Source organism: Aspergillus oryzae, chromosome 6 (genome assembly GCF_000184455.2).
Source record: "Aspergillus oryzae RIB40 DNA, chromosome 6".
NCBI lineage: Eukaryota > Fungi > Ascomycota > Eurotiomycetes > Eurotiales > Aspergillaceae > Aspergillus > Aspergillus oryzae.
Genome location: NC_036440.1, coordinates 3,591,004 through 3,617,068, shown reverse-complemented (window position 1 = coordinate 3,617,068; position 26,065 = coordinate 3,591,004). Strand labels below are relative to the sequence as shown.

The 26,065-nt window shown below is 48.0% G+C and overlaps 7 protein-coding genes across 7 annotated transcripts; 6 read left to right on the top strand and 1 right to left on the bottom strand.

Moving 5' to 3' along the window:
* Positions 1-7,171: 7,171 nt before the first annotated feature.
* Positions 7,172-7,945, top strand: AO090038000019 (uncharacterized protein; the record flags this gene model as incomplete). The annotated part of the gene is made up of 1 exon (XM_001824959.1): positions 7,172-7,945. The coding sequence occupies one exon, from the start codon at positions 7,172-7,174 to the stop codon at positions 7,943-7,945; it is 774 nt and encodes a 257-aa protein (XP_001825011.1).
* A 241-nt stretch (positions 7,946-8,186) lies between these two features.
* On the top strand, positions 8,187-8,830 carry AO090038000020 (uncharacterized protein; the record flags this gene model as incomplete). The annotated part of the gene is made up of 2 exons (XM_023238474.1): positions 8,187-8,259; positions 8,286-8,830. The coding sequence occupies 2 exons, from the start codon at positions 8,187-8,189 to the stop codon at positions 8,828-8,830; spliced, it is 618 nt and encodes a 205-aa protein (XP_023092966.1).
* Positions 8,831-13,355: 4,525 nt separating this feature from the next.
* Positions 13,356-14,024, top strand: AO090038000022 (cupin domain-containing protein; the record flags this gene model as incomplete). Its single annotated transcript, XM_001824961.1, has 1 exon — positions 13,356-14,024. One exon carries the CDS (start codon positions 13,356-13,358, stop codon positions 14,022-14,024), a length of 669 nt encoding a protein of 222 aa, XP_001825013.1.
* A 1,247-nt stretch (positions 14,025-15,271) lies between these two features.
* AO090038000024 (E3 ubiquitin-protein ligase) lies at positions 15,272-15,994 on the top strand (the record flags this gene model as incomplete). The annotated part of the gene is made up of 1 exon (XM_001824962.3): positions 15,272-15,994. One exon carries the CDS (start codon positions 15,272-15,274, stop codon positions 15,992-15,994), a length of 723 nt encoding a protein of 240 aa, XP_001825014.3.
* Positions 15,995-16,668: 674 nt separating this feature from the next.
* Positions 16,669-18,968, bottom strand: AO090038000025 (uncharacterized protein; the record flags this gene model as incomplete). Its single annotated transcript, XM_001824963.1, has 6 exons — positions 16,669-17,520; positions 17,598-17,932; positions 17,994-18,142; positions 18,190-18,437; positions 18,498-18,883; positions 18,959-18,968. 6 exons carry the CDS (start codon positions 18,966-18,968, stop codon positions 16,669-16,671), a joined length of 1,980 nt encoding a protein of 659 aa, XP_001825015.1.
* Positions 18,969-19,908: 940 nt separating this feature from the next.
* AO090038000026 (uncharacterized protein) lies at positions 19,909-21,359 on the top strand (the record flags this gene model as incomplete). Its single annotated transcript, XM_001824964.3, has 5 exons — positions 19,909-20,113; positions 20,160-20,179; positions 20,234-20,341; positions 20,401-20,789; positions 20,864-21,359. 5 exons carry the CDS (start codon positions 19,909-19,911, stop codon positions 21,357-21,359), a joined length of 1,218 nt encoding a protein of 405 aa, XP_001825016.1.
* A 967-nt stretch (positions 21,360-22,326) lies between these two features.
* AO090038000027 (FAD/FMN-containing protein) lies at positions 22,327-24,413 on the top strand (the record flags this gene model as incomplete). The annotated part of the gene is made up of 7 exons (XM_023238473.1): positions 22,327-22,678; positions 22,753-22,861; positions 22,916-23,067; positions 23,123-23,257; positions 23,373-23,422; positions 23,490-24,220; positions 24,278-24,413. The coding sequence occupies 7 exons, from the start codon at positions 22,327-22,329 to the stop codon at positions 24,411-24,413; spliced, it is 1,665 nt and encodes a 554-aa protein (XP_023092967.1).
* Between the last annotated feature and the right edge of the window lie 1,652 nt (positions 24,414-26,065).

Below are 26,065 nucleotides of genomic sequence, written 5' to 3'. Positions count from 1 at the left end.
CCAGCTGCGGGGCTGACGACTGCGGAGCCTCATGTAGAACACATGCCTTTTTAAGCCAGCTAAACTATCGTAAGATGCTTGTCCGTTTATGATGCTACAATATCCAAATGTAGCGACAATTCACTCCTATCTTTTACACTGACTCAGTTCTGGTGAAGCCCGAAACTTTGTGCCACCAGGCGCGGCAGATAGAGATGGCGGGAGTCAATGACACTCTTATCGTGAGTATACTCAAAATGAATGTATCAAAGTGAGAGATACCGGCTTATTTCGTCGATATTACTTAGATTGCGATAGACTTTGGCACCACGTACTCGGGAATTGGGTACATACATGCGGCTGAAGATCGTTTGCCCGGTATACAGGTCAGTATAAGAAGGCGGACGAAGGTATCTTGCTAATGTTGACATTAGAATCTTGTAACTCACTGGCCGCCAAGAGTTGGGACAAGCGAAAAGACACCAACGTCAGTACCCGAAGGAATCCAGTAGGAATACAGACTATATCTAAGTACTTCCCTTTAGCGAGATAGTTTACGACGACAACCAGAACACAATACTATGGGGATTTCAGGCCCAAGGAGAGATTAGGGCCATAAAATATTTCAAACTGTAAGTGGAAAGCTTGATGACTTCCTCAAAAGAACATACTGATGTAGAGGTTACTATAAAGGGAGCTGGATCCGGATGCCAGATCCAAGCTTGAGGCACTCCGATCCGCTACAGAATCTACTCGCTCTTTCGGGAGGACCCATAGAACTACTACGGGTGCAGTCGTCGGAGAATATGAAGTAAACCGCGACGCTAAGGCTCTTTGTACGGATTACCTCAAGGCTATTTACAGAGCCAGTCTAGAGCACATGAGACACCGGATTCCGGGTGAGTCTGCCATAAATAGCCGTTTTGGGCCAACTGACTCCGTTGCCAGATTTCGCTAGGAGAGCCCCCAAAAGATTCATTTTGACTGTCCCGGCGATTTGGACCGACCAAGCAAAGAATGCCACAAAGCAGTGCGCCAGGAGAGCTTTGGGCCAACACGCCAATATTGAACTAATTGCAGAACCACAGGCTGCGGCGGTGTATACCCTTAAACAAGGGCACATGGTAGGCTCAGTACGACCGGGAGATCACTACATCATCTGCGACGCCGGTGGAGGGACAGTGGACTTAATCACCTATTGCGTCAAGAGAATAGACCCTTTGGAGTTGGTCGAAAGCATCCCTGGGACTGGCGAAGCGTGCGGGTCAATCTTCCTGAACCGCGCATTTGAAGCCTTTTTAGAGGATAGGCTGGGGAGATACTACAGCGGCCGTAGAACTGAATCGCTAGAGAAATGGCTGCAACGTGTAAGGTTCAAGCCATCAGTATACTCGGCAGAGCACTAACAAAGTCAATAGACGCGCCAAAGCTTTGAACTTGATGTATGCTTGAATTCAACCCATGTTCTGACCATTACTGAAGACAATAGATAAAACAACAGTTTACTGGAGATCGGAACGCTAGGTGGGACATTTGGCGTATTGCTTTCCAACCTAGGACCCCGCTGCGCAGACCGGCTGACTGACTCTTAACAGTTCCACCCGAGTTGTACGGCGCTCAAATACATGGCACAGAAGAAAACTGTCTGATCATCACCGGACGAGACGTCATTGAGATGTTTAAGCCTACTATTACTAGGGTACTCAGTCTGATTCGCGAGCAACTCACAACCCTTCTCGGTCGGAGGAGTCAACGTCCTCGATTAGCGGGAATTCTGTTAGTCGGTGGATTTGGCCAAAATCGTTACATATACAAGAAAGTGAGGGACGAATTTCAGCAGCTAACTCAAGTAACGCAGCCTCCTGACGCGTAAGTACATATCTAGATATACATCACCGGCGTTACGTTTACTGATAGTACCTTAGGTGGGCATCGGTGGCCCTAGGGGCTCTTTGCTGGGGAATGAGCAATAAGACCGTTACGGCGAGAAAGCTAACGCGGTGTTACGGTCAAGAGGTCCATCTGAAATACAATCCCGATTGTGGATACCCAGTGTAAGTCATCCCATCGGCGAGCTTATCTGGGCATGGGGAAGCAGAACGTTGATTCCTTAGCGTACCCCATCCCGTCACTGGTGAACGATCTCACAAGGCCATGCAATGGTTCGTCGAGGCAGTATGTTTCTCATAATTTACAATTGTCTTCCTAGCTCCGTCGAAGACAGACTAATTTCACCTGAAACAGGGCGACGAAGTGTCTGTTGACCATCCTCTGGAATTCCTTTTGGTGGCTTACTGTGATCCATCGGGAGAAGCAAAACTGCCAATAGACCTGTGGGCGTGGAGCCCTTCCCGCGAAGGGGAGAGACCACCCAAAGTGTGCACTCGAGGTATGGCTTATACCTCATATTCTGACGAGAACGACTGATTGAGTTGATTAGAATGCTACAAGGTGGGAGACATGATCATTGATCTACAAGAGCCACGGAGAAATGCCCCTCCACCACGTCGCAGGTTAGATGGGCAGGGATATTACCAAGTGTTAGATTTCACGATGCAACTGGTTTTTGCAAATGAGATTGTTTTCCGAGCAGTATTTCATGGTGAGTCTACCTGGCCGGACTATGGGCTTACCGAAGGCAGAATCCTGACGTAAAATCTAGGCACCTCGCAGTATGCGCGCGTTGATTACACAGATTAAGCATGGCAGGCTCGTGTTCTGTATGGCTTTTCGTTTCGATCGCTATGATTATCTCTGATACATACGTTATGTGACTGATTACGCTGCCTGAAAGACTGGCCACTTCATCGAAGTTCAATAGGATCATAAATATTCTAAACTATTAATATGATGCTACTATGTATGTAGGTTTCATACCTACACCTACTCCTCTCTTAGCCCCACTACTGGCACATTGGGCTCTGTAGATCTAACACCAACAACAGGTTGGGGACGCCGCGGAAATTGAGGGCCTGGAGAAGGCGCAGACAGTGACACAGAAGGGCGCCTGGAACGACTTCTCCCCCGCTCCACCTGTTGCGCCAGTCTCGGTACCACGAAATTCATCCAACAGACGCAGCATATCAGCAGAATGGCGCCTGCTATGCCAAGCCCTATTCCCAGTGACTCTGCTGCATTCAGACTACTGACGAGCATTAGCATCTCATTCAAATCTGTTATCAGCAGGGGGTGGAAATGAAGCTTACCTGGAGCGACGTTGTAGGGCGGCGGATCTCGGAAAGTTGTTGTGTTGGCTAGATAGTTGAATGAGCGACAATGGCGACATTGAACGTTATTGCCCATAGGGATTCTGGGCTAGAGCTATTGTCTTAGCCAAACAACGCATGTGCAGTCGGTGTCATGAATCAAGAGGTTCCCCCACCTATTCTTTCAGCGGGGTGGTTTATCCACTCTATGGGACAGCGTGGACGCTGACGTGATATATACCAGGTCTCTAGGCCTGATGATTAGAGGACGCCCTGCCACCATTTAAATTGCGAAGTACGACTATCTGGCTTCTGTGGTCATCCTACTGTTACGGCTGACACCTCGTAGCAGCTCCACCATGGGAACTCTAGGCGTATGTAAGATAGGAGAATTGCTTGCATCTAATGAACTACACCTTCAATAATAATGCCCCACTGATCTTATTATCATGGTCTCTGGCTCTCTGTAATGACCGTGAGTCTCCAGTATTTGAAAAATGAAGAAACTTTCATTAGATCCTCATTCTATTCCAAGCCTCAGTTTTTGTTTTCTTTTGATTAGGACCAGTCCAGATGCACACTTATGTGATTCCAGTAAGTTTGATATGCTGGCCAGCCACAACCACCACTACAGCTTACCGGTACAGGGACCTACCTGGTACGACAGCAATCAAATGATAAGAGTAGTGTCACGCATAATCATCTTTCTCGGCTTTCCTGGATTCCTACCCTGGCGAATAAGTTTAACTGTGTGGATCGATCTTTCGCAGTGACCCTTTTGCTTATTCTCGTGTATGCAGCCCAATTTGCGATAGCTGAGTTCACCAAATACCACTAATTGGCAGATATCCCTAGGAATTATTCCATTACCCATGGTTATCTTCCAATGACGCAAAAAATGTTTGCTGTCTTACTAGAACCTGGACGAAAACGGAAATCAGAACGCGGAACTACCGTTCCATTAGTACTATTTACTCCATTAACCACAATCAACCCCAAAGGCATTGATGTGTGTACTAATTGGTCAGCAGATTTAGTTAATGGACAGGGATAATACAAAATTTGTCATTATCTGTAAATGGGTAGGAGTGAGAATGCTACTCCGTACTATCTTATCTCCCTTCTTCTCCACATCTTTTTTGCTTGTTTGAATTTCCAGCGGGGTTTTTTTTTTTTTTTTTTTTTTTTTTTTTTTTTTTTCTTGTTATTAATGCCTGCGTTACTTTTATTTAGTTAAAATTTTTTTTTTCTTGCATTCCCCTCCGCTCAGTCCTAGTATAGGACACGCGGTGATTCATCTTCAGCCACATTCTGTTTATAAACCATCGCTTTGCATTGACTGCATCCAGGTTTATGCGAGCTGAGCGTCGGTGGTTCCAAACGTAGCCCACTCCTTGCCTGACCTGGCACATCATTCACACTTTGAAATTATATCACATATTTGCAAATATGTGCATTTGTATGTAAGCTTTGATTATACTACTGAATGAAAGCTTGTTAAACATAAGCTATATGTGGAGTACAGCCATGCCTAAAACGGCAAGGCTTTGCGTGTAGTGTTAAAGAATACGGTATCTTGGGCCACGCGTTTCTTTCAATGACTCGAGTTTGCAAGGCATTACTCAAAATGGGAAAAATAGCGTTAATAATTGTACGTCGGCCAATTGGATATAGACTTCAGTAGCTTAAATAAGCCCTCGGCGGCAGGGCACTTTACTAGTTTTTATATTAGACTTTAATCTTGACATTTTACATAGATAATAGCAAAGATCTTTACTAAAGTATTACTTTCAGATCTTTTATCTAGTACAGGAACACCAACCTGTGGTGGGAGATATCACTACCCGAAAGGATTATTATTCTTGTTTATGGATCCTGTAAGCTAGATATATTATTTACTATTCAGCGTATGAGTATATTATAGATAGCTTTACCAATTTCCATGATGGCGAGCTGGTTAGGTTACTTAACTGTGCTCTTTCTCGAATTAATGAATAATAGAGAGCAGACAATACAGCGTGTTATACGGGATGAATATAATGTGGTATTCAACGTGGAATAACTTAGAATGTGAGTCAGGGTTCGTGCAGCCCAAACAATCTGACTTGCCCCTGCGACTATGGTTCCGCTGTTATCTGTTGTAGAGCCTCTCCGATGATGCCTGCCCTACTCGTATCCTTTACACTGACTTAGTTCTGCTGAAGTCCGAAACTCTGGGCCACCAGGTGCGGCAGGTAGAACCACCCGGCAAAATCGCGGGTTCGGGCCTCGGAAGTAGGATCTAGCTGATCTGCAACCACTAACTAGTTTGTGCCCGGCTCCATACTGCCCCATACTTGACTCTACATACCCCGGACTCCGCAAAGTCCGCCTTTCCCCCCCCCCGGACATGGGTGTAAAGACACTGACCAATGAATACCCACAACCGGGGTCCTGCGTTATATACCGAGTAAGAGCCTCAGCAGGTGAGGTTTCTCGTAATCCGGCAATCAGTTGAATTCATAAAATTATTCCTCTTCATAGATTAGGGTATATGCAGACTTTGAGAGCACGTAGCATCTTATAGGCAATCTCGGGGTATCTATCAGCGATTGTGGAGCTGGCACTGCACTCTCTTCCTCAGATTAACACTTAGCTTAAACGTGAGGAGGGCTTGTCTATAGATCCTCGCATCATATCGCGGATTGCGTTGCTGATTTTCCCCACAGTGAGTAGCTACTTCCCACCTTTCTTCATTCAGATCGGCATTAAATTGCGATTAGATGCAATCATAATCCTGGGGCTTTGCATTTTGCTTGGCACCCTCGCGGAGGCCTTGCCACGCACAGATCCCCAGGAGGATATTGGCACTTTTACAAATCCGGGAGTTGCTAGAAGACCAAGATATAGATACTGGTAGGTGGATGCTGTCCTTTTCTTCGCAAAGTGTTGGTGCGGAAGATTCATTGTCAACAATCAGGCTCCCAGATGCTAGTATTGATCCTGAATTGCTCGCCGACGATATCGTACAATTAGCTGCACGAGGAGCCGGTGAGATTGAATTTTTGAATTACTCAACTACGGCGGCTCTGCTGTAAGCTCTATGGCTCCCAGCCCTTTTAATCCTCTTACTGATATCCCGCTTCAGCCGGAAGGCGTCGATTGGAATATATATGGGTACGGTACGCTGGCATATCGCAAGGCCCTTAAGGCCGCCTTACAAGCACACAAAGACCATGGCCTACTCATGGACTTCTCAGTGGGTCTACAGTCGGGTCAAGGGGTCCTGCTGAACCAGATAATCCTGGCCTTGCCTGGGAACTAGTGAGTTACTGATTCTGTCGTGTATTGTAATTAAGAAAAAGCTAATATCTGGAACTGGTTTCCTTCAATACGATTGCTGAAAATGAAACTTACAGTGGCGAGGTTCCTGGTTGGGGTAAAGGTGATCTCGTGTCTGCTGTCACGTTTGCCGTTCTCAACACGACCACTGTCACGCAACCGCCACCGCAACCGCAAACGCCTTTGCCCTTGAGCCCAAACGATGTTTCCGAGTCCCTCTTTTCTTTGGAATCCTTGACGGAGTTAACAGATTCCATTAGCTAGGATGGCAAAATGACAGTCAATGTTTCTTCCGTGAAGGAAGCAACTTCGTACATGCTTTATGCTTCATATGCGCGACGGTCTTACGCACGAGCTTGCACCGCATCGAGTGAAAATCATCAGAATATTCTCCAGAACGGCTCATTCGCAGTCGACCACTTCTCTGTTATGGGCGCCAAAGTTACTACTAGCTTCCTTAAGGAGTATATCCTTATTGATCGTATCCAAAGAGCTCATGGAGGAGACTGGAAACTTTGTTTGGGAGGACAGCGTTGAGATTCCGTCTTATACATATTGAACACCATCCTTACCAGAGATCTTCAAAAAACAGCATGGTGTAGGCATGCTGATGTGACAAGTGCCCCAAGATACAATCATCTGACTATACCGTTTCCCAGTACACCATGACACCTTACCTGATGTTGCTATTAGACAATGAGGGCTATCAAGCTGGTAACGAAGGCCCCATCCATTTTATCTCTGATGGCGATGATCAAGGTGCTGGATTTGTGGCAGATTATCGATCCACGATGACAGGTCTTCTCATGGAGTACTTGGAGTACCTGAACAAATGGACGCATGACACCCTAGGTCTAAAGCTCTCCCAGCAGGTTGGATATAACCTTCCGGTCGACATGCTGGAAGCTATCCCCTCTGTCGATATTCCCGAAATCGAAACATTGTCGTTCTCGAATCTGATTGATGGTTTCCGGCAATTTAGTGGACCTGCTAATCTTGCCGGAAAGAATGTCATCTCTATCGAGTTAGGGGCTGATTTTGGACAGGCATACTACCAGACATGGACAGAGCTTCTTCAGGAAGCTCAGCATGCCTTCGTGGCGGGGGTCAATCAACTTGCTATCCATGATGCGACATACTCGCACACATATGACAACACCACATGGCCTGGTTTCACTTCGTTTAACTACTCATTTGCCGAACAGCACTCACGCCACCAGCCAGGTTGGGATGTGGGATATAAACAGGCAATGGACTATTTAGCACGCTGCCAGTTCATTCTGCAAGAGGGTATTGCTAAGGTGGATTTGGTTTTCTGGGACAAGCAGATAGCCCAAGACGCGTACCCCGGTATCTTGTACGAGCCAACAGACCTGCAAGATGCAGGGTATACTTACGAGTATCTCTCTACCGAGAACTTTAATTTACCCATGGCTTAAGTCGAAAATGATGTTCTCGCACCACAACAGCAAGCTTTCAAAGCCATGATTTTGCGAGGCAACGACACTTTGACTGTTGCCGGACTTAAAGCCCTCGTTAAATATGCAAAATCAGGTCTTCCGATAATTTTATCAGGTGGACTATCGTCAACATGGGCTTCAAATGATGAACAGGATATCTTACAGTCTGAAAAAGCATTAAAAAGCATCTTGGATCTGGATAACGTGCATCAAGTTCCATATGGAGGACTTGTTGATATTATCAAAAAAATTGGCATTGTCCCAAGGCCCACAACTGATTGCAATGGCACGTGGTATACTCGATGAAAAAAGACAACAGATAGCGATGGCTATGTCTATGTCTACAATGATGGAGATTTCAGCACTGGCAGCATCTCTTTTCAGGCCACTGGATCTCCCTTTGCTCTTGATGCTTGGACAGGCGAGGAAACCCCGATTACCGAATACTCCGTGAGCCAGGGAAGGACAAACATCTCTTTCTCTCTGAAAAGCACCGAAACACGCATTGTTAAGTTTTCAGCATCGAGAAAGAGCGCTAACAATGAATCACACGTCATCTGGAGCTCCGACTCTGTGTTGGGTTACTATGTTGACTCCGGCAAGGTGTGGGCCAAGGCTGCGGCCAGTGACTCGGCCACGAGTGTCAAGTTATCGTCTGGAAAGACAGTAACTCTTGACCAACAAGGGCAGTCGCAGATCAGTCTTGGTAACTGGTCCGTTGTCCTCGAGCAGTGGTTGCCCCCAGACAATCTCTACGACGTGGAGACAGTGGCAAACAAGAAGAACGTATCTTTGTCAGTTTCTGGCTTTAGTCTTTCCTCGTGGAAGGATCTCGGATATCAAAATTCGTCCGGCGTTGCGTAATACACCAGTAGCTTCTTCTGGCCAAAGGAAGAAACGGGAGCTACTGGTGCTTATCTTGTCATTCCACCAGTTTCCCACGGGATTAGAATCAGCATCAACGGGAACGAAGTACCTGTTATCGACATAACCAACCCCACCACCGATGTGTCGACATACCTTGTTCAGGGAGATAACACGGTCGTGATTACAGTTTCATCGACTCTTCATAACGGTCTTATGCCGATCTGGGATCAGCTCCTAACGGGAGGGGCGGCACCATCGTTGAATTACTCCGCACTGGAGGATATGGTCTTTCAACCGCAAGAATATGGCATCTTGGGTGAGGTTCGGGTCGTTCCTTATCAGCTGATGAGGATTATTTAACACACGAGCAAGCTAGAACTGTATGGGCTAGTATGTATTCATAATGAACTAGATCAAGAGGAACCAATTGAGGATAAGAACATTGATCGATCGAAGAGAATATCACGCGATTGAGGGCAGGTTGAAATATGAGAAGGTATTTTCAATACTAAATAGACGTATGCTGGCTAACATGGTGTGGTGCAATCGCCGTCCTTATGTACGCAGGCTAGACGACTAGGGGCTGGGCAGGGAAATGCCAATAATTCCAAGTTTACGTGTGTTTTGCTTCGCTTCGCGGTGCTTTACAAACGTGGTTCGGGCTAGGCTCAGTTGAGTCGGATACTGGACAGTATCGGGGAATATGTTAACTAAGTAGACATAACGGGTTCAAGAGGCTGTCACAATCCCTCTACAGCATCAAGTTAGCGATGTTTAAATTCGAATTTTTAAACGTACCATGGTGCAGAGACTCTATCTCGCTTTATCTTTACAAGACCTGGTTTTCTCTGCATGGTGTTTGAGCGATCAAGGTATAAGTCCGTCGCCATGAGTCAGGAGCTTTAGATACTCAACAGTTTGAGCAGATTCAAAGCAAGGTATAGGCCCAGGCATGATTTGTAATAACTACCAATAGACTACCGCATTGGGTAGGATGTTAAATCAAGACTGTGACATTCGACCCGAATGTACCTTGAGGAGTATGTGATAATACACTTCAGGGGGGCATCAGACAAGTCGGCCGTCCGTATTTCTGAGTTTGAACGGGAAATAGACAAGTGTCTTGTTGCTTTCATCATTCTGTAATAAAAGGAGCATTCATTGAATGCCGCCCAAGCACACCGCTACCCTCCGCAGGCTTCCCTGCGGAGGTTCCGACAAGAATGTGCAAGGGCAAGGGAATGCGACATAATCCATACGGAAGATTCACAATAGTGGACCCCTTCTTAAGATGGCCCGGACAAATCCAAAAAGGCGGTATATGATTCCAACATGCCCCAGACTTCTCCACAACTCCATGCTACCTACTGTCTCCAGGAGTCTATGTGGGGAGAAGCCACAGCCTCTGGTTGGATAAGTACAACGTGTCAACCATGGGCCCGCATGCCATACCACGGTGAGGACCAAGGCTCGTCCCCCGGAGTATGTAACAACAAGCCCTCATTCGGAGTAAAAAAAGGTTACAACGGGGCGACGTCAATGACTCAACTGTCATGAACGGAACTAAGCCTTACTATGGAAGTGAAAATATATTTTTCTAAGAGTACTGATGAAAGATATCGCCAGATCCAATATTAACACCTTCCCATTCGGGTTACAGTACAGGAAAACCTAATCCACACAAGAAAATGAGGGAAAACCCGCACCAAGGCTAATTACACAATTACAATTATTATCCTGGGAAATATCCCATTTTTTCACTTTGTATGGTCCATCCTGGTTTACTCAGAGCCTGGCATATGTTAGTTTCAAGGGATTCTAGCGCAAGCGTAATCTCTGACTTACCACCGGTGCCAGGCGACATCGTCATCGTCATCGCGGCGGCATGGGTCACGGAAAGCACACTTCACAAGGTGTTAGCCGGTATTCAAGGGTTGTCACCGCAAAGGTCTATCACTTACCACTCCGGGGGCGCCGGGGAGACCAGCGTGGCATGAGACACATGTAAGGCCTTCTTCACAGAAGGCGCCGGGGTAGGGGGCACAAATTTCACCTGGCCCCCGTCCGGCAGCGACCAGAGCTGGAGCGCATGTGGCGATGAGTAGAGCGAAAAGCTGCATTTTGCGTGGTTGCAGGAAACGGAATTTCTTTCGTAGAGAGTTCAATGAGTCGATAATATGAATTGCATTAAAGAACAAAAACTGGAATCGAACTCGGGGGAGACTCACGGAGATATTTATACCCATCGCGCTCCCTGTGATGATAACATCATTACATTGATTTTGGCTGTTTTCGGTCCTTATTCTTCATATGCGGATCTATGACCACTTCATCACTATTCTGACTTCATGACTCTCCATACCTTGTGGCTATAAGGGATTCACAGATGTTGTATCCAACTCTTCATGTTCTTCCGAACCACATTCCAATATCTATGCACGCTACGGATGATTGATAGCAAGAAGTGAACGCAATACCCGCGAATTTGTGGTATACCCTATTGTGTAGTAATCGATATTGCTACCAAATCCCTAAAGAAGACGAAGGGCTTCGAGTAACGGGTAAGATTATCAGCGCATCATTCATATAAGAAAACTAGTTCCGCTTCTGACTCCGGCAGAGCCGAAAGGTTAACGGACCGTCGGATCCGAACTCCGCAGCTTCCGTCAACCTTAGTTTGATGACTTCAGTGGCCGCTTTCGGTACCTTCTAATGATCCGTACACTGTGTGGAAAGCGTTCTGAGAGAGTAGGATATCACTCGGTATCTGTCAACAGTAAACGGTCTTGATCGAAATAGAGATAAAAAGGAAAAAGGAGAAAGGAAAGGGACAAAAGAAAGAATGTACTGGCAATAGATCAAGCATATATTACATGGCATTGAGTCCCATTTTTCTCGTTGGAACTCATTTCGGCTTATAGCTGAGAAAATATGAGTTTAATTTTTGTATCTATATAAACATTGTTGATCGATGAAATACACTATTAGACAGACCACTTCAAATGCTTAGACACTCAAGGTCTAAGTTAATACATTGTGCGATTGTCTGTCTATTCTAACTAACCGTTATATAAATTTCTGGATGAACTGTAGACTATTGTTTCCCCTGTTCACTTTATTTTGGCCTGAGTTATTACAGGCGTAACGTGGTTGACAAATTAAGAATGCGTATGGAATGTGTAAGTCAAGCTGAAAATGAAGGTTCGCGCGCCAGGCTTGCGCTCATCTGTTCCATAAACTACTTGGACACCATAATTTATACCTTACTTTACACGAACGAGAGCCCCACCACTCCTGGTCATTGTGTTTGATTGTTTGTAATCGATCGACATGCAGTTACCAGACGTGGAAGCCTACTGTGGAAGACTGAATTGGATGAGGGTGGGCCCCAGCCACACGCAGACCACGACGGGGTGAGAAGTATAACCTCCAACGAAGTTACAATATGATAGTACGTCCTGCGCCACATATGGACATATGAAAAGGCTATAGCCTATTCAGGATACCATAATTCTCGGCAGAAGATGCATATTCCTGTTCACCGTGTGCGAAGACAAGCCCGTTTCGACTGATAATCCTACGATACACCACCATACAGATGTCAAATTCCTTATGAACTCCTCCAGCAAGGGATACTATAATTGTGACCCGTTATTCCAGTTGGCAAGTAGTAAAGCGATACAGATGGTAGTCGGTTTTTTAATTGCGTTACAGAACTTTGGCACTATCTACGTGGGTATTGACCAACCTCTGTGTCAGAGATAGGCGCGCTGGTCTTCCATTACCCGACGGTGTGAAAACCACGCAAGGATAGATTGAGGATTGTGTGCGTCGGCATGACATATATCAAAAGAATTTGGAACCAAGAGTGTATCCAACACGACTACTTTGGATAGAAGACGACACAGTACGCCTCCTTCCTGTCGGATAGAAAAGGGCTTTCCGGGCCCTATGCGACTTGGAGTTGCTGGTGGGGTCCGAAGGAAACGCATACATAGCCGCGTCAATCAGACAGCAGTTTCTGAGCTTTTCGAAGAAGGTATCATTATTGCCAATCTACCCATGGTATTTTAGGAAGCCTTCGAGTTTCTCATGTGTTTATCCATTCAGGACTTTCCTGTATCATACCTTTAAAGAGTAAAACGATGTATATCCCTGTTTACCCAAGCAAGATGGTAGATGTATAAAGTGGTTATGCGGGGACGACTACCACAAAGATACCATGAGAAGCCTGTTCGGACCTTGCGTCATACATCTCAGCTACGATCGCGACCATTAGCAAACACTGCGGGGAAAGGAAATCAAGTCATTGTCCTTGTGTTAGTCAGGAAAGCTTACCCCCACCCGGGTAAGTATTCCGACTCGGATCTGTTACCGACCTGCTGGCTATATCAACAGCTGCAACCCACCAAGCGATCTCGCCGTTCACACTTTCAAATAACCCGAAGGTATCGGAACAAGACACAATCGGACAGGACACACCGTCGGCGCTCCTCAACGGACATCACATCAGCTGGTCATAATGGTCGAGGTGAGGCAATATCACCTTTCTCCTACGGATCTTATCCCCAACTCGCCCAGACCACTCCTCCACTACAAGAATGTCCTAGCCAAGCCCAACAACACGCATTGCGACCCAGTCGACGTGTGGGACTTGTTTACCAGGAATGAATGGGACGTTCAATGGATATTCCGCTATAGTCCTACCCAAATCTCTCACTACCATTCCCAGGCACACGAATGTATGGCCGTCCTTTCCGGTACTGCCAGTATCCGGTTTGGTGTGGCGGACACCTCACCAGATATGGAAGAGAATACACACGGCTCTGCTTGGGAGGACGGCGGCGTTCTACTAGAGGCGGAGGCTGGCGATGTGTTTATTATACCAGCCGGTGTGGCACATAAGACGCACAACACTAAGCCTGAAGCGGACTTCGCGCTTTTATCACCGGGGACCGGGCACGGCATCAAGGCAGATGATAAGAAAGCGTTGTCTGAGATCAAACTGGATGGATTTACTATGATGGGCGCTTACAGCGGTGGTGACTGGGATTTCGTCGCAACGGGAGGTGATTTCGAGAAGGTGTGGTCTGTTCCGAAGCCCAAATATGATCCTGTTTTTGGAGCTTCCGAACGAGGGCTTTGCAAGACATGGCGTGGGAGTGATACCGAGTCGAAAGCCCATTTGTAGGCCTTGTGTGAGCTTGTATGTTGATAGAAACGACAGAGTTGCTCCTCGCGGTTTAATAATACTGTGCATCTTGCAAGATCTGAGATGTACGCTCGTTGGGCCTTCCGTTGGGAGACCAATGCATCGTGAGATTCGTGTATAGTCTGTTATTGACCCTCTCCGTATGTAAGTTGTGATCAACGATCGGAAGCCATCCCGAGCCGCGCAGTCGCCTTGGTTATTGGCTGCCTAAGCTCCTCAAACTGGTAAAAGTCTAATTAGAATGCGACTTTGATAGAGAGAAAAAGTCACCATACCTCTCATATAAACGCTAGATAAACCAGGAGCACGAGTTTCAACAAAGATGGAGACCTCGGCTCGGAACTCTCTCCCGAGATCGCAAGTACACATGCCTTGCTTGGTTGTCTGATATTATGTGTCCCAACGAGATTCAGAATATAAGCTTGACTTCGAGAGGAGAGCAGTCGTCCAGAGCAGGTAACGCTTGTATTGGATGTCCACCAAGACGAACTTTACCTTGTTGTATTTACATGAAGTTATACTACTAAGATGTACTGCTGATGATCGACTGGTGAGGGATCTCTTCCCGGGTTCTGAACAAATGATGACCTCGAGAACGCCTTGGCTCATGGAGAGGTTCCATCATTGGGTCATGGCTTGAACGATAAGCCGAAACAAACGAGGTGGAATTCACCACTTAATGTAACAAATGCTCCAATAACAGGGCGGGCACAGAGTAATCACGTGGCTCTGGAGTGAATGATTATCAGGTATAAATAGTGTGTACCTTCTCAACGGTCTCAACGAGAGACCCCAACGCGCTTTGCAAGGTGACCATACTCCCCGCGACAGCAATCCTCACATCGCGCTGCCCAGAAGCTCATAGACATTCCTTCCATTCTATTGACCTGCCCACTGCATTAGACACAAACCATGGCAGCGGAACGCGTGACTCCGCCACCGCGAGCCGATGAGACAAACACTGATGATGAAGTTGTGGCTCTTTTGCAGCAACTGGAGGAGATCGATCTGTTCGGTGGAAAACAGAAAGGAAAGGGTCGAGCTGATAAGCCTTTGGGCATTGATCTGGCTATGACATTTTTTCGAGACGAGGTGCAGGCCCACATTGGTTTCTTGAATGACCTCAAGCTTGCCCACAGTATTGGTCATGCGGTGTTCATGGACGGTCCAGCTATCGCAGGCGTCATGCAAGAGAGTTGCAAGCCCAAAGTGATAGACAAGTAGCAATGAGAATCAGCGCCAACGATCCGGAACTTCAGAACCCTTCACGGGGACGCGTGTCTAGCCAGTCTTATCATTTACATATACCCAAAGGCCTCCTCGATGGAAAGGGTGATATTGATCGTGATTCCGATGAAGACAAAGGTGGTCCATCAAAAACATATGCGGAGCGCCAGAAGGACGCGATGGAGAGACTATCCCGTCCTAAGCTACAGTGTTGTATATGCTTCGAGCGCTACGAGTCAAGCGACATAATTCGTTTGGAATGTGGTGACCTCTACTGCACCGATTGTCTCAAGAGTCTTTTCATGAGAGCCACCAAGGACGAGCAATTATTTCCTCCGAGATGCTGCCGTCAGCATATTCCCTTGTCCCTCATAACGAAGCAGATGACCACTGAGGAAAAGGATGCATTCCAGAGGGCAAAAATTGAATTTTCCACGAGCAACAGAACCTACTGCAGCAACACCGTTTGTGGCAGGTTTATCATCCCGAGCAACATATTCTCCGAGCAGGCGAAGTGTGAGTATTGCGGCTCCTCGACCTGCGCAATGTGCAAAAACCCCTTTCACTCAGATGATTGTCCAGAGGACGCCGCTCTTCAGGAAATGCTAAAACTTTCCACAAGCCAAGGATGGCAGCGTTGCCTCTCTTGCAAGGCAATGGTTGAACTCACAGTAGGTTGCTACCACATGACGTATGACTTGCTCCCTCTCCTAGGCTCTTAGCTTCATCTTGCAGCAATGCTGACCCGATATTTAGGTGCAACTGCAAGGCCGAATTCTGCTACCTGTGCGGCAAAAAGTGGAAGACCTGTCGCTGTGCGATGTGGGCGGAGCGGAGACTGGTCGCCAGAGCAGAAGAAATTGTTGACCGAGAATTGGACCATCCATTGCCTCTGCAAGAACGCCAGCACCGCATCGCACAACTGCGCGATCATTTGCTCGAGACCCATCAATGTGACCACGTTGAACGCTTCGAGCGCATTGCGGGCGACACTAGAGCCAGATTCGCATGCGAAATGTGTGGAGCGCATCATTGGAGATTTATTTTGCGATGCCCTTGTTGTCATTTCCAAGTGTGTGAGGCCTGTCGGAGGCATCGTATGTAATCATGTATTCATGACCCAAGAGTGTGCATTGTATTGTGAGCTATACTACATGCAACCGCAATGTGTTACTGCGCTAGGAGGGAGGCCGCTCCAGAGATTGGTTTGAGACCATGTGCTCTATTGTCAATCTATGAGAACGCCTGCTCAGACGATAGCCCATTAGAAGAGGTTTAAGAAGAGTGGGAGTTATGCTTGGTCATGTATGTAAAAAAGAATGAAAGATCAGTTCCTAAGTACTAACGTATTCAATTTGACAACGTATATTCCCCGATCCGAACACGATATCATTATCTACAGGAGCGTACATTTCTGCGGGCTTCCTCGCACAGGTCTTGGAGTGTTCATATATGCTGGAGGTAGTACACCTTCCAGAGACGCCTTGATCTGCAGGGCTATTGTCCGCGAGTGCCACCGGTGCTGTTGCGTATAGCCACCCGCGACCCAGATGTTATCAAGGCGCGATTGACGCTTCCACAGACCACGTACCTCGCCCTCGGCATCAAGACCCCATGTCGCGTCAAGACGACCAGCGATTTCACGAGCGCCAAGCTTATGCGTAGTCCCATTGTCAGCCTCTCGACTGCAGGACTGTCCGCCGAGGATTCGGAAGGCATTGTCGCGCACGTCCTTGTCGGCAAACCCTGTGCACCAAACCACTGCATCTGCATCGACGGAGGTTCCATCCGAAAATCGTAGTCCAGTCGCTGTGTACGCAATGGGCTCGACTCCGGCTTTCACCCCCGCTTTACCATCCGCCAGCAGCTTGGTACCACCCACATCCACGTAGTGACCACCCGCTCGCTCCAGCAAGTTGTGCATCAATGCCATGTCTGGGTCCCGACTGTCGATAACTGGGAACCCGGCGGCTGCGAGAGCGTCGTAGCGATGCGGCTCCTGTGCTGCGAACTGGGTCATCAGACCTCGAGCGAGCTGGGCGTCTACATATGACGGCAGCGTCAGGAAGAGTCGATCAGCTATCTCGACGCCCATGTCATAGGCACCAAGACTGTGGTTGTCGCAGAGGTACTCGACCGGGACAATGTAGGTTGGAGATCTAACGACCATTGTTGTCTTGAGACCAGCGGCGTGGCAGTCTTCGAGAACGTCGAAAGCAGTATTGGCAGATCCAACTACTAGGACGGACTACGGTGAATGCATTGTGGTTAGCAACACCACCTAGGTATGTGTGGAACTTTTGAGGCGATGTGAAGAACACTCACCTTGGCTCCCGTCTCCGCCAACTGCTTTGCATTCCGGTACTGAGCCGAATGAAGACTGGTTCCTTGGTAGAAGTCACTATCCGCCACGCCTGGCAGATAAGGCTCCTGGGACGAGATGCCAGTCGCAAGCACCAGATGTTTAGAGTGGGCCGTTTGCTGGCCAGCAGGGGTTTTGATCTTGACCTCCCAAAGTCTCGTAGATGGGTCGTACTTGGTGGACAGGATCTGAGCAGAGGTGATCATATTCAGCTTGAAGGTCTCGACATATCGCCTGACCTGCGAAGCCAGCTCATCCCTAGTTAAAAGGTGGGGAGCTCGAAGTTCCTCATCATAAGCTAGTTGGTTAACATGGTGTTAGTCCACTCTTCTTGACCCTTGGGACTTGCTGATGCTTACACATGTAGGGCAAGTCACAGAATGATGTTGGGATGTGAAACCGCATGCAATCGTAGCGCGAAGCCCAGTTGTCGCCGGGTCGCGGATTACGCTCGGCCATGACGCTCTCGACTCCCAACGCCTTGAGACGCGCTGCGACTGTGACAGCACTATACAGTGTCAACTTCGTCAAGGTCGGGGTCTTCACATAACTCACGCGTTGCCTCCTCCAATAATAAAGACATCCGTGTCAAATGTTGCAAGGCCATCCAATTCCCTCCCGGGAGAATGGAGCAACGCTTCATCCTCTTGCTGTAAGTCCAAACTCTCGAGGAAGGTGCTCAGAACCCAAATCTTCCACTCAATTGTCTCATCGCGGTTTTTAACAGGCAGTAGAACCACCTTTCCTTTGCACGTCGCACCGGGCGACCCGGTTCGGAAAATAATCCCACAGTCGATAAATTGCTGTACCCACGAACGATTAGCTACATGATCCAGGTACTTGAACTTTAATTAAAGGCTCACAAGCGTCGGCGTGGCTGGGAGGAAGACAGCGCCTCCATCGACAGCAAACCCCCCTGCAATCTCCCTCAAGTTCTTTGTCTCGAGTAAGCCCGCCGCAATTACGCTAGGGCCGCTGAATGTGCGCAGGTGGTAGGTGAGCGCCAGCTGATCCTTCCAATATGCCTGACTGGCAAAGAAGCAACTCTCGAGGGCGATGGCATCGTCGACCGCCAGTGCAGCGCTCAGACGATCCAAAACAGCGCGCGCCTGCTTCACCGGCTCATCACCAGCCATGGAAGCTGGATCTATCGTTCCGGCAGGGATTGTAGGAAGTGGTCGCTGCCCCATCATCTGACGCAGATCTGCTCTTTGCGGGTACTCATCGTGTAACGAGGATGGGAAGTTGTCTGTACAGTACAATTGTTATGCGTTAGACCCTGCATCCTTTGGACTGATCATCTGCGACATCCTGGAAAACTCACTGGAAGCCATGGTGTAAGGTGCAGTGTATGAGGTGCTGAATCCTGCGGCGGGGAATGGCAGCATTTAGCAGGGGCCTCGCATCTGTATGACAAGGCTATCCGAGTCCAAGCGTCTGATTAATCGCTAGATATTCACATCTCGCCATGCGGAGCGAACGCCGCTCTGTACAATTATTGGCCAGACATGGTCTTGTGAAAGTCTAGCGCGACGACGGAGCTCAGCCGGTGCTCACTAGTGGTGAAGAAGACTCGTAACTCAAATCTTAACTTTGCGAGATGCATCGCGAGGCTTCCAAGTATTTTCATGCCGCCTCTGGCAACTTTCGTGGCAACCGTGCCGTTATATGATCCAAGCACCTCGTCCATTCCAATCAGACGAGGCATCAAGCCCCTTAAAAGAGCTCGTAATTGCTGGGTAGATTTTTGACAGGGGAAAGCCGACCGCTGGACCCACTAGCGGCCACTGTGCAGCATACCCTGCCATACACGTCCGATCATCACATTGAGAGCAGGCCCTAGCGCAGTGACAGGTCATCCCGCAACGAGATAGCAGCCTATGGGAGCTAACACAGGTGGGTCAACTGGGATCTGGTTGGAAGTTAGACGAAGCTAAAAGGAACGGGTTTGTCGTTCCGGCCCCTAGCGTGAGGGCATGTTATCTCGGCTTGCCCTAAGAGCTGTCAGACTGACACACCATTTTTCTGTGGGTCATCTGTTTATTTTAGAAAAAAAGTACCGACTATGGAGCAAAGAAAGCCTTTGTTTGTGAAACTGGCTAGGGAAGCAGCCTTTATTTTATCGAGGGCTTTTGGCCGGCTTGGCAAAAACTGACCCTAGGTCAATTCCTAATTGACAGGTCCAGGGTAGCTTTTGTTCCTTGTTATTAAACATCAACATGCCCAATTTTGCACGACCTATCTGGCCAGGTTCTGACGACGAAAAACGCGAAAATGTCACCTGAAGAGCTCGATGCCCTACTTGCAGCGCCAGCTCTCGCACCACCACCCGGGGTCACACCAAATTTCGACAATCCTTCCCGCCACAATGACTATGCCTGGGGTATCACAACGGTCTGTATGGTCGTCGCCACTCTGTGCCTCTTTCTGCGCTGGTACGTCCGGATATGGTTGGATAGAAGAGTCCGTATGGAAGATGGTACGTTGAATCACCTACCCAAAAAGCGTGGCTAACATCTTGGTAGTTTTGACGATCGGTGCATATGTGTGCCTTCCATTTCCAAAAGGCCTGTCAGATTCGAGTACTGATACGTGTTAGGGAGCCTATTGGGGTACTGCATACGCTGCCTATGGAATGATATATACTCCTGGCTACTACGTCCACACATGGGACCTTCGTAACCGAGATCTTATCAGGCCGCTCTATGTAGGTTTCTCAGCGATTGTGCAAAAGCCAGATCTGATCTAATCTCCTTGTACCATTAGCTCATCTTAGTTTATGGCTGTTGCTACTCCGCAACGCTCCCACTGATCAAGACGGCCATTTTGCTCGACTGGTGTCGGGTATTTGTCTCTGTGAACCGATCAAGGAGCTTCTTTTGGTGGGGATGCATGGCTGTGTCATTCGTTCAATGCCTCTGGGGCATCCTATGCATTCTCCTGCTCAACTTACAGTGTCGCCCACACAGATCCATCTGGGAATTCTACGTTCCAAGCAAATGTTACTCGCTCCCAGACGTAATGCTCTGCTCCGCGAGTGTACAAGTCATCTCCGATGTGTGCATGTTCTTGCTGCCGCAGAAGATGATCTGGAGCCTCCACATGAACTGGCAGAAGAAGATGGGGATTTCAATCATATTTGGTGTCGGTATTCTGTCAGTGCCTCCACCTACCCCAATCCTCATTTAGGTATTGGCCACGTTCCCAAAGAGACCTAACGATGTCGCAGGGCCTCAATCGCAGCCTGTTTCCGCCTAGCCCACACAGTCACCTTCGCCAAGTCAACCGACAGCATGTACTTCATTGGGCCCCTTCTATTCTGGGCCTGCGCCGAGATGACCTGTGGTTTCTTCATCTTCAGTGTGCCCTGCCTATCGAAGCTAGCGATGGAGTCTGGGCTCCGGAGCAGATTGTCCAGCGCTCTCGGCCTCAGCGGCAAGACCATCAGCGGACCTTCTGATCAGGGCGGAAACTCCAATTCGGGGCCTCGCTCCAAGCCCAAGCCGTGGAGGATGTCAGAAACCAACTACTCAAAGATCGAGGAAGGTAGTGTTGTCCCACTGACAAACGTTTCAGTGTCACAGCATGATCCTGCCGAGGGGCGCCTTTCACGCGATGGAAACAAGTCTCCACTGGGGGTGATCCGGACAATGGATGTCGACGTCCGCTCTACCGATGGTGCCGGTATTAAGCTCCAGGATCATCGCGTACCTTGGGAGCATTAGAGGTCCTGTTCGCAGTTTACGGTATCTGGCGTTTCGGGTGGAAAACTGAATATGGTGGGAAGGAGTACGGAATATCTCGCACTCTCGGTTCTGGGTGCTCTTTTGACAACTCCTTGAAGTCTTAAAAGCAACGATTTAGATCATAGTTCTATTTAATCCATGTATTCTCCTTTGTCTTATTTTGAGCAATATGCCTGAACTAATCACTGTGGTTGTTTCGCGCTGGTACCATAGTTCTCCGCCACCGGACAGCCTCCTCGCCCATAACATATACACACTGACCAAGTGAAGCCGTAGTACACAAATCCGATCTCTGACCCTCAGCCAGAGTGGGTTGCTGATATCAGATTTCCAGCAGTTGAACCAATCATAACCGCTTCACTGCTTATGTAATTGCCCACCACTCACTAAGCTGCATTGAGTAAGGTCACCATCCGTAAGGCAGCCAGGCAAGAGCGGGCTCAGCTGCACAGCCCTAACGATAACCTCGTCTTCTGTAGCCATCGTGTACGAGCCTTGGCATACTTCCCAATTTAGTGTTCGTCCATCGAGGACGCGCTTTAATTGCGTCATATATGATATGGAAAAGATAATAGCTTTGTCGTTGATTTACGTATGAACCAACTGTAAACCATGCGGATGAGGCTTCCACGTTTCTCTCGTCCATTCGGGCAACGTAGCCAAGAAATGTCGGTAACTTCGGAGATGCTCGTATTCGGTTCAACCACTGATCTACACGGCTTCTCCATAATAACCATCACAATGCCGGATCAGGCAAGTCTCGTATTTCTATATCTTCGGAGCTGTTTCGATTCAGATATAAATATGATGTGAAGCTCATCTTGCAGATTGCATGACCGACAACACATTCGGAGCTGGTGAATATATATATCCAAGCTCAGGCTCTTCTAAACGTCTTATCCTGCATCCGCACTTTCAAGTTTCAAAAGTAGTTTACTAAGTACTCATGTTCCAACACCTCCTCACAGCCGTAGGCATTCTGTCTGTCGCAACAGACGCACAAACCCAACCCCGGCGCCGATGTGCCTACGGAGACGACTGCTGGCCGGATACTCAAACATGGAATGACTTCAACGCCACCGTTGGAGGAAGACTGATTCGCTCCGTACCCTCCGCAGCAGTGTGCCACACTGAGCGCTACAATGCAGACAAATGTAGCGTGGCAAAGGACAGCTGGCTGGATAGTTTCTGGCGAACCAACCAGACAGGGGCATATTCTGCTACTGTATGGGAAATGGGACAGACTGGACAGTGTTTTATTAATACATCTGCCAGTGCCCCGTGTGACCAGGGGATAGGTATAGTCGTCTCCATGTTATATTAGTCCGCGGGTTATTTGTGAGCTGCTAACACTTGGAATGTGTCTGTCTAGTTCCATACTATATGGTTCGTGCGACCAGCGTCGAGGATATTAAGGCCTCTGTGAAATTTGCAAATGAGAAGGACCTCTTGTTGGTAACGAAGAATACTGGGCATGATCAGTGAGACAGTACCAGAGTGGAATGGGTGACTTTAGCTGACGAGCTTTATCGCAGCCTCGGCCGCTCAAGCGGAAAAGGCGCATTTGGAATCTGGACGCATAATCTCAAGGGCATTGAATTCCAGAGTTCGTTCACACCTCAGGGCGCGCCGCCTGATTCGAGTGGTATACCTGCAGTAACACTACAGGCGGGTGAGCAATGGTTTGGTGGGTCAAGTCTAGAAGATGTTAGCGTATGACTGACATTGACATGGCCATGTAGACGTGTACCAAGCCGCCGCGAAACAAGGTGTGCTGGTCGTTGGTGGTTCGGCGCGCACTGTTGGAGCTGCTGGAGGATATGTCCTTGGAGGTGGCCATTCCCCCTTTGCGCATTATTATGGTCTTGCAGCGGATAGTAAGTTGGTAGATATTTCTTGACGAGGGCACATAATCTAACCGCATTGGAGATGTCCTGGAAGTGACCATTGTTTCCGCTGATGGTGAGCACCGAGTGCTTAATACCTATACAGATCCGGATTACTTCTGGGCTGTTCGAGGTGGAGGTGGAAGCGCTTGGGGTGTGAGTGCAATTGGAAGGAGCTAGCTACAAGTAAATACAAGCCAAAGCTAACAATTATGATTGTCAGGTCGTCACATCGGTCACCTACAAGACTCATCCAGTCCCACAGAATCTCACGATGGGATTAGTCCAATTAAACGCAACGAGCGAATCCAGCTTCAAACGCGTCATAACAGAATCTGTTAAGCTGCTACCGGCTGTCACAGAAGCAGGCTACACAGGATATGGGACGATAGAAAATGGTTTCGCTGCCATCTTTCTTAAACCTAACAGCACAATCGCTGATTTCAACCAAACTTTTGCTCCATTCTTTAATCTGTCTCGGGTTCCAGGGATCCAAGGAGTTGTCGCCGCGTATCCATCGACATGGGACGGATACTTACAAAACGTCCTTCAAGACCCTAACATCGGATCTAATATTCAGGACACATCCCGGTTGTTGACACTCAAGGTGATGCAAGAGAAGGCGGACGACCTAGCAGAGTTCATAGTTGATAACAAGCAAGGGGCAGGGTTCAATTTCAGTAAGTCACTAGGTGCTCCAAAGACTGTTATTCGTCGTTCTCATTCCTCGATTTTTGTTCTAGTTGGTAAGGTCAACAACGATGAGCGCGATAATACGGCCGTCCATGACGTCTGGAAGCACAGCCATGGTCTTCTGAGCGTGTCTGTGGATTGGGCAGATACCGCTGCAGACAGAGAAAAAGAGGCAAAGCGGCAGCAGACTGTGCGGTTGAGCAAACGACTTACAGAAATCGTCGGCTCAGGGGGAGGGACATACGTGAATGAAGCCAATCCGTGAGTATAGGAAGCATATAGCTTTTATTAAAAGCAGTTGTCTGACGAAAGCTCCAGGTACGAACCCGACTGGCAAAATGTGTTCTGGGGAAAGAAGTACGACAGGCTGCTGGCAGTTAAACAACGAGTAGATCCCACAACGTTGTTTGTATGCAACCGTTGTGTGGGAACTGATATTGTGATCCAGCCTTAAGACCTGTGCCGGTGATGTACGGAATATGGTTGAGAACGTTGGCCATCGTGGCATTGTACTTATCATGTGGTCTTTTCGAAGTGTTCCGGATTACTGCAAAGATCGATTCAGACTTATATATGTGGCATATCTTCACAGTGGATCTAGTTAAATATATGCCTTCATAACCGATAACAAATCACTCACTATGTAGTATACGTCCTCCAAAAATGCCGACATAAGGACTAAAGACCCACTTGTATCTACCTTATCTAGACCCATAGAAACGGAACAGTCCACTAACCATGGTCATCATGCCAAGGGTCTTGGCTAGTGGATCCAATAAATCAATACTTTCATCGAGTATACTCGATCTTTTCCATATGTAGGCATTGCGTTGTGTCCTAGAACACCGTAAATGAGGAGGATGCGACGTGCCTCGACTGTGTATGACATCGGAGGGATATAGAAGGTAGCAGATGTCGTAGATCCACCTCCATTATGGAGGTATGGAGTATCGGTACTGAGCTCTAGCGACCACAAGGCCTTAAGTCACAGCATTAACGACTGTTCATCAAGATAAACATACCTAACACAATGCAAAGGGGACAGTTCTCATATAAACCAATCGGGGATGTGCTTGCTGGTTACCGATTATATCTCGTCCCTAAATGCCATTTCCCTGTAATGCATCATAATGACCAAAGAGCCTCAAGGCAAAACTAAGCTCAGCTGTTTTTTGATTAGTCTGAAGGAGTTAATAGCTGAGATATCTCGCTGTTATGTAGGTGCACGAAGCGGGGCTGATTGACGTATAGTGGATATATCATAGCGCAGTTCAGGGCTCAATCGATAGCACGTATAGCTGGACTATATCAGAGGAGTCGTTTCCACGGACCACAACAGAAATATATCAAGCCGATGTTACCACAGGCCCACTACGTGATAGAAATCCGGATAGCAACTGCCATTGCTGAAAGATGCCGCCTTCATTTCCTGTGAACCCCAAACTCGGACCACTGCTTTTATGTTAGGTTGGTACGCACCTCTAGAGAGAAAGATCAGAAACATGGTCAGGGACCCTTGTGTGAGATGGAAGTCAGATGAACAGAGCCCATTCCTAATCTAGGTCCAACGATGATACTGGTCTGACCTACCGGCCCCATCGGGGTCATGGTGATTGTCTATGATGTAGCCCGTCACACTACAGCAGCCTAGGGGTAAATGCCGCAACAGCTTTGGGGGGTCTATAGTTTGAACTAGGCTGTTTTGGCGAAGAAGCAGTCACAGAATCTGTTATAGCTAGCGCATAATGTAGTTTATTGACTATATATCTATTTGCCTTGCTCAAGTGTATACCATACCGGGGCATATTCTATGTGGCTCCAGGGTTCTACCATTTCCTTGATTTTCTGTACCCTTAGCTGCCCTGCTTCAGCGTGCTTAGCCAGCAACTTGTGACAGCCTGATTGTGTACTTTGATTGGCATCAGCAAGATTCTAGACCAACAGTGGGCCGGTATAGGCGCGGCAGCCAGGCACTGTAGTCGGAGGGCATGCCAATGCTTCTCCTAGCGCAAGGAACCTCGGCCAATATCTCTCCGTGAGATCTCCGACCAGCGAGTATCCATGGAAATCTGTCATAGTTTCAAGGAGAGAGTACCCATGTCACAT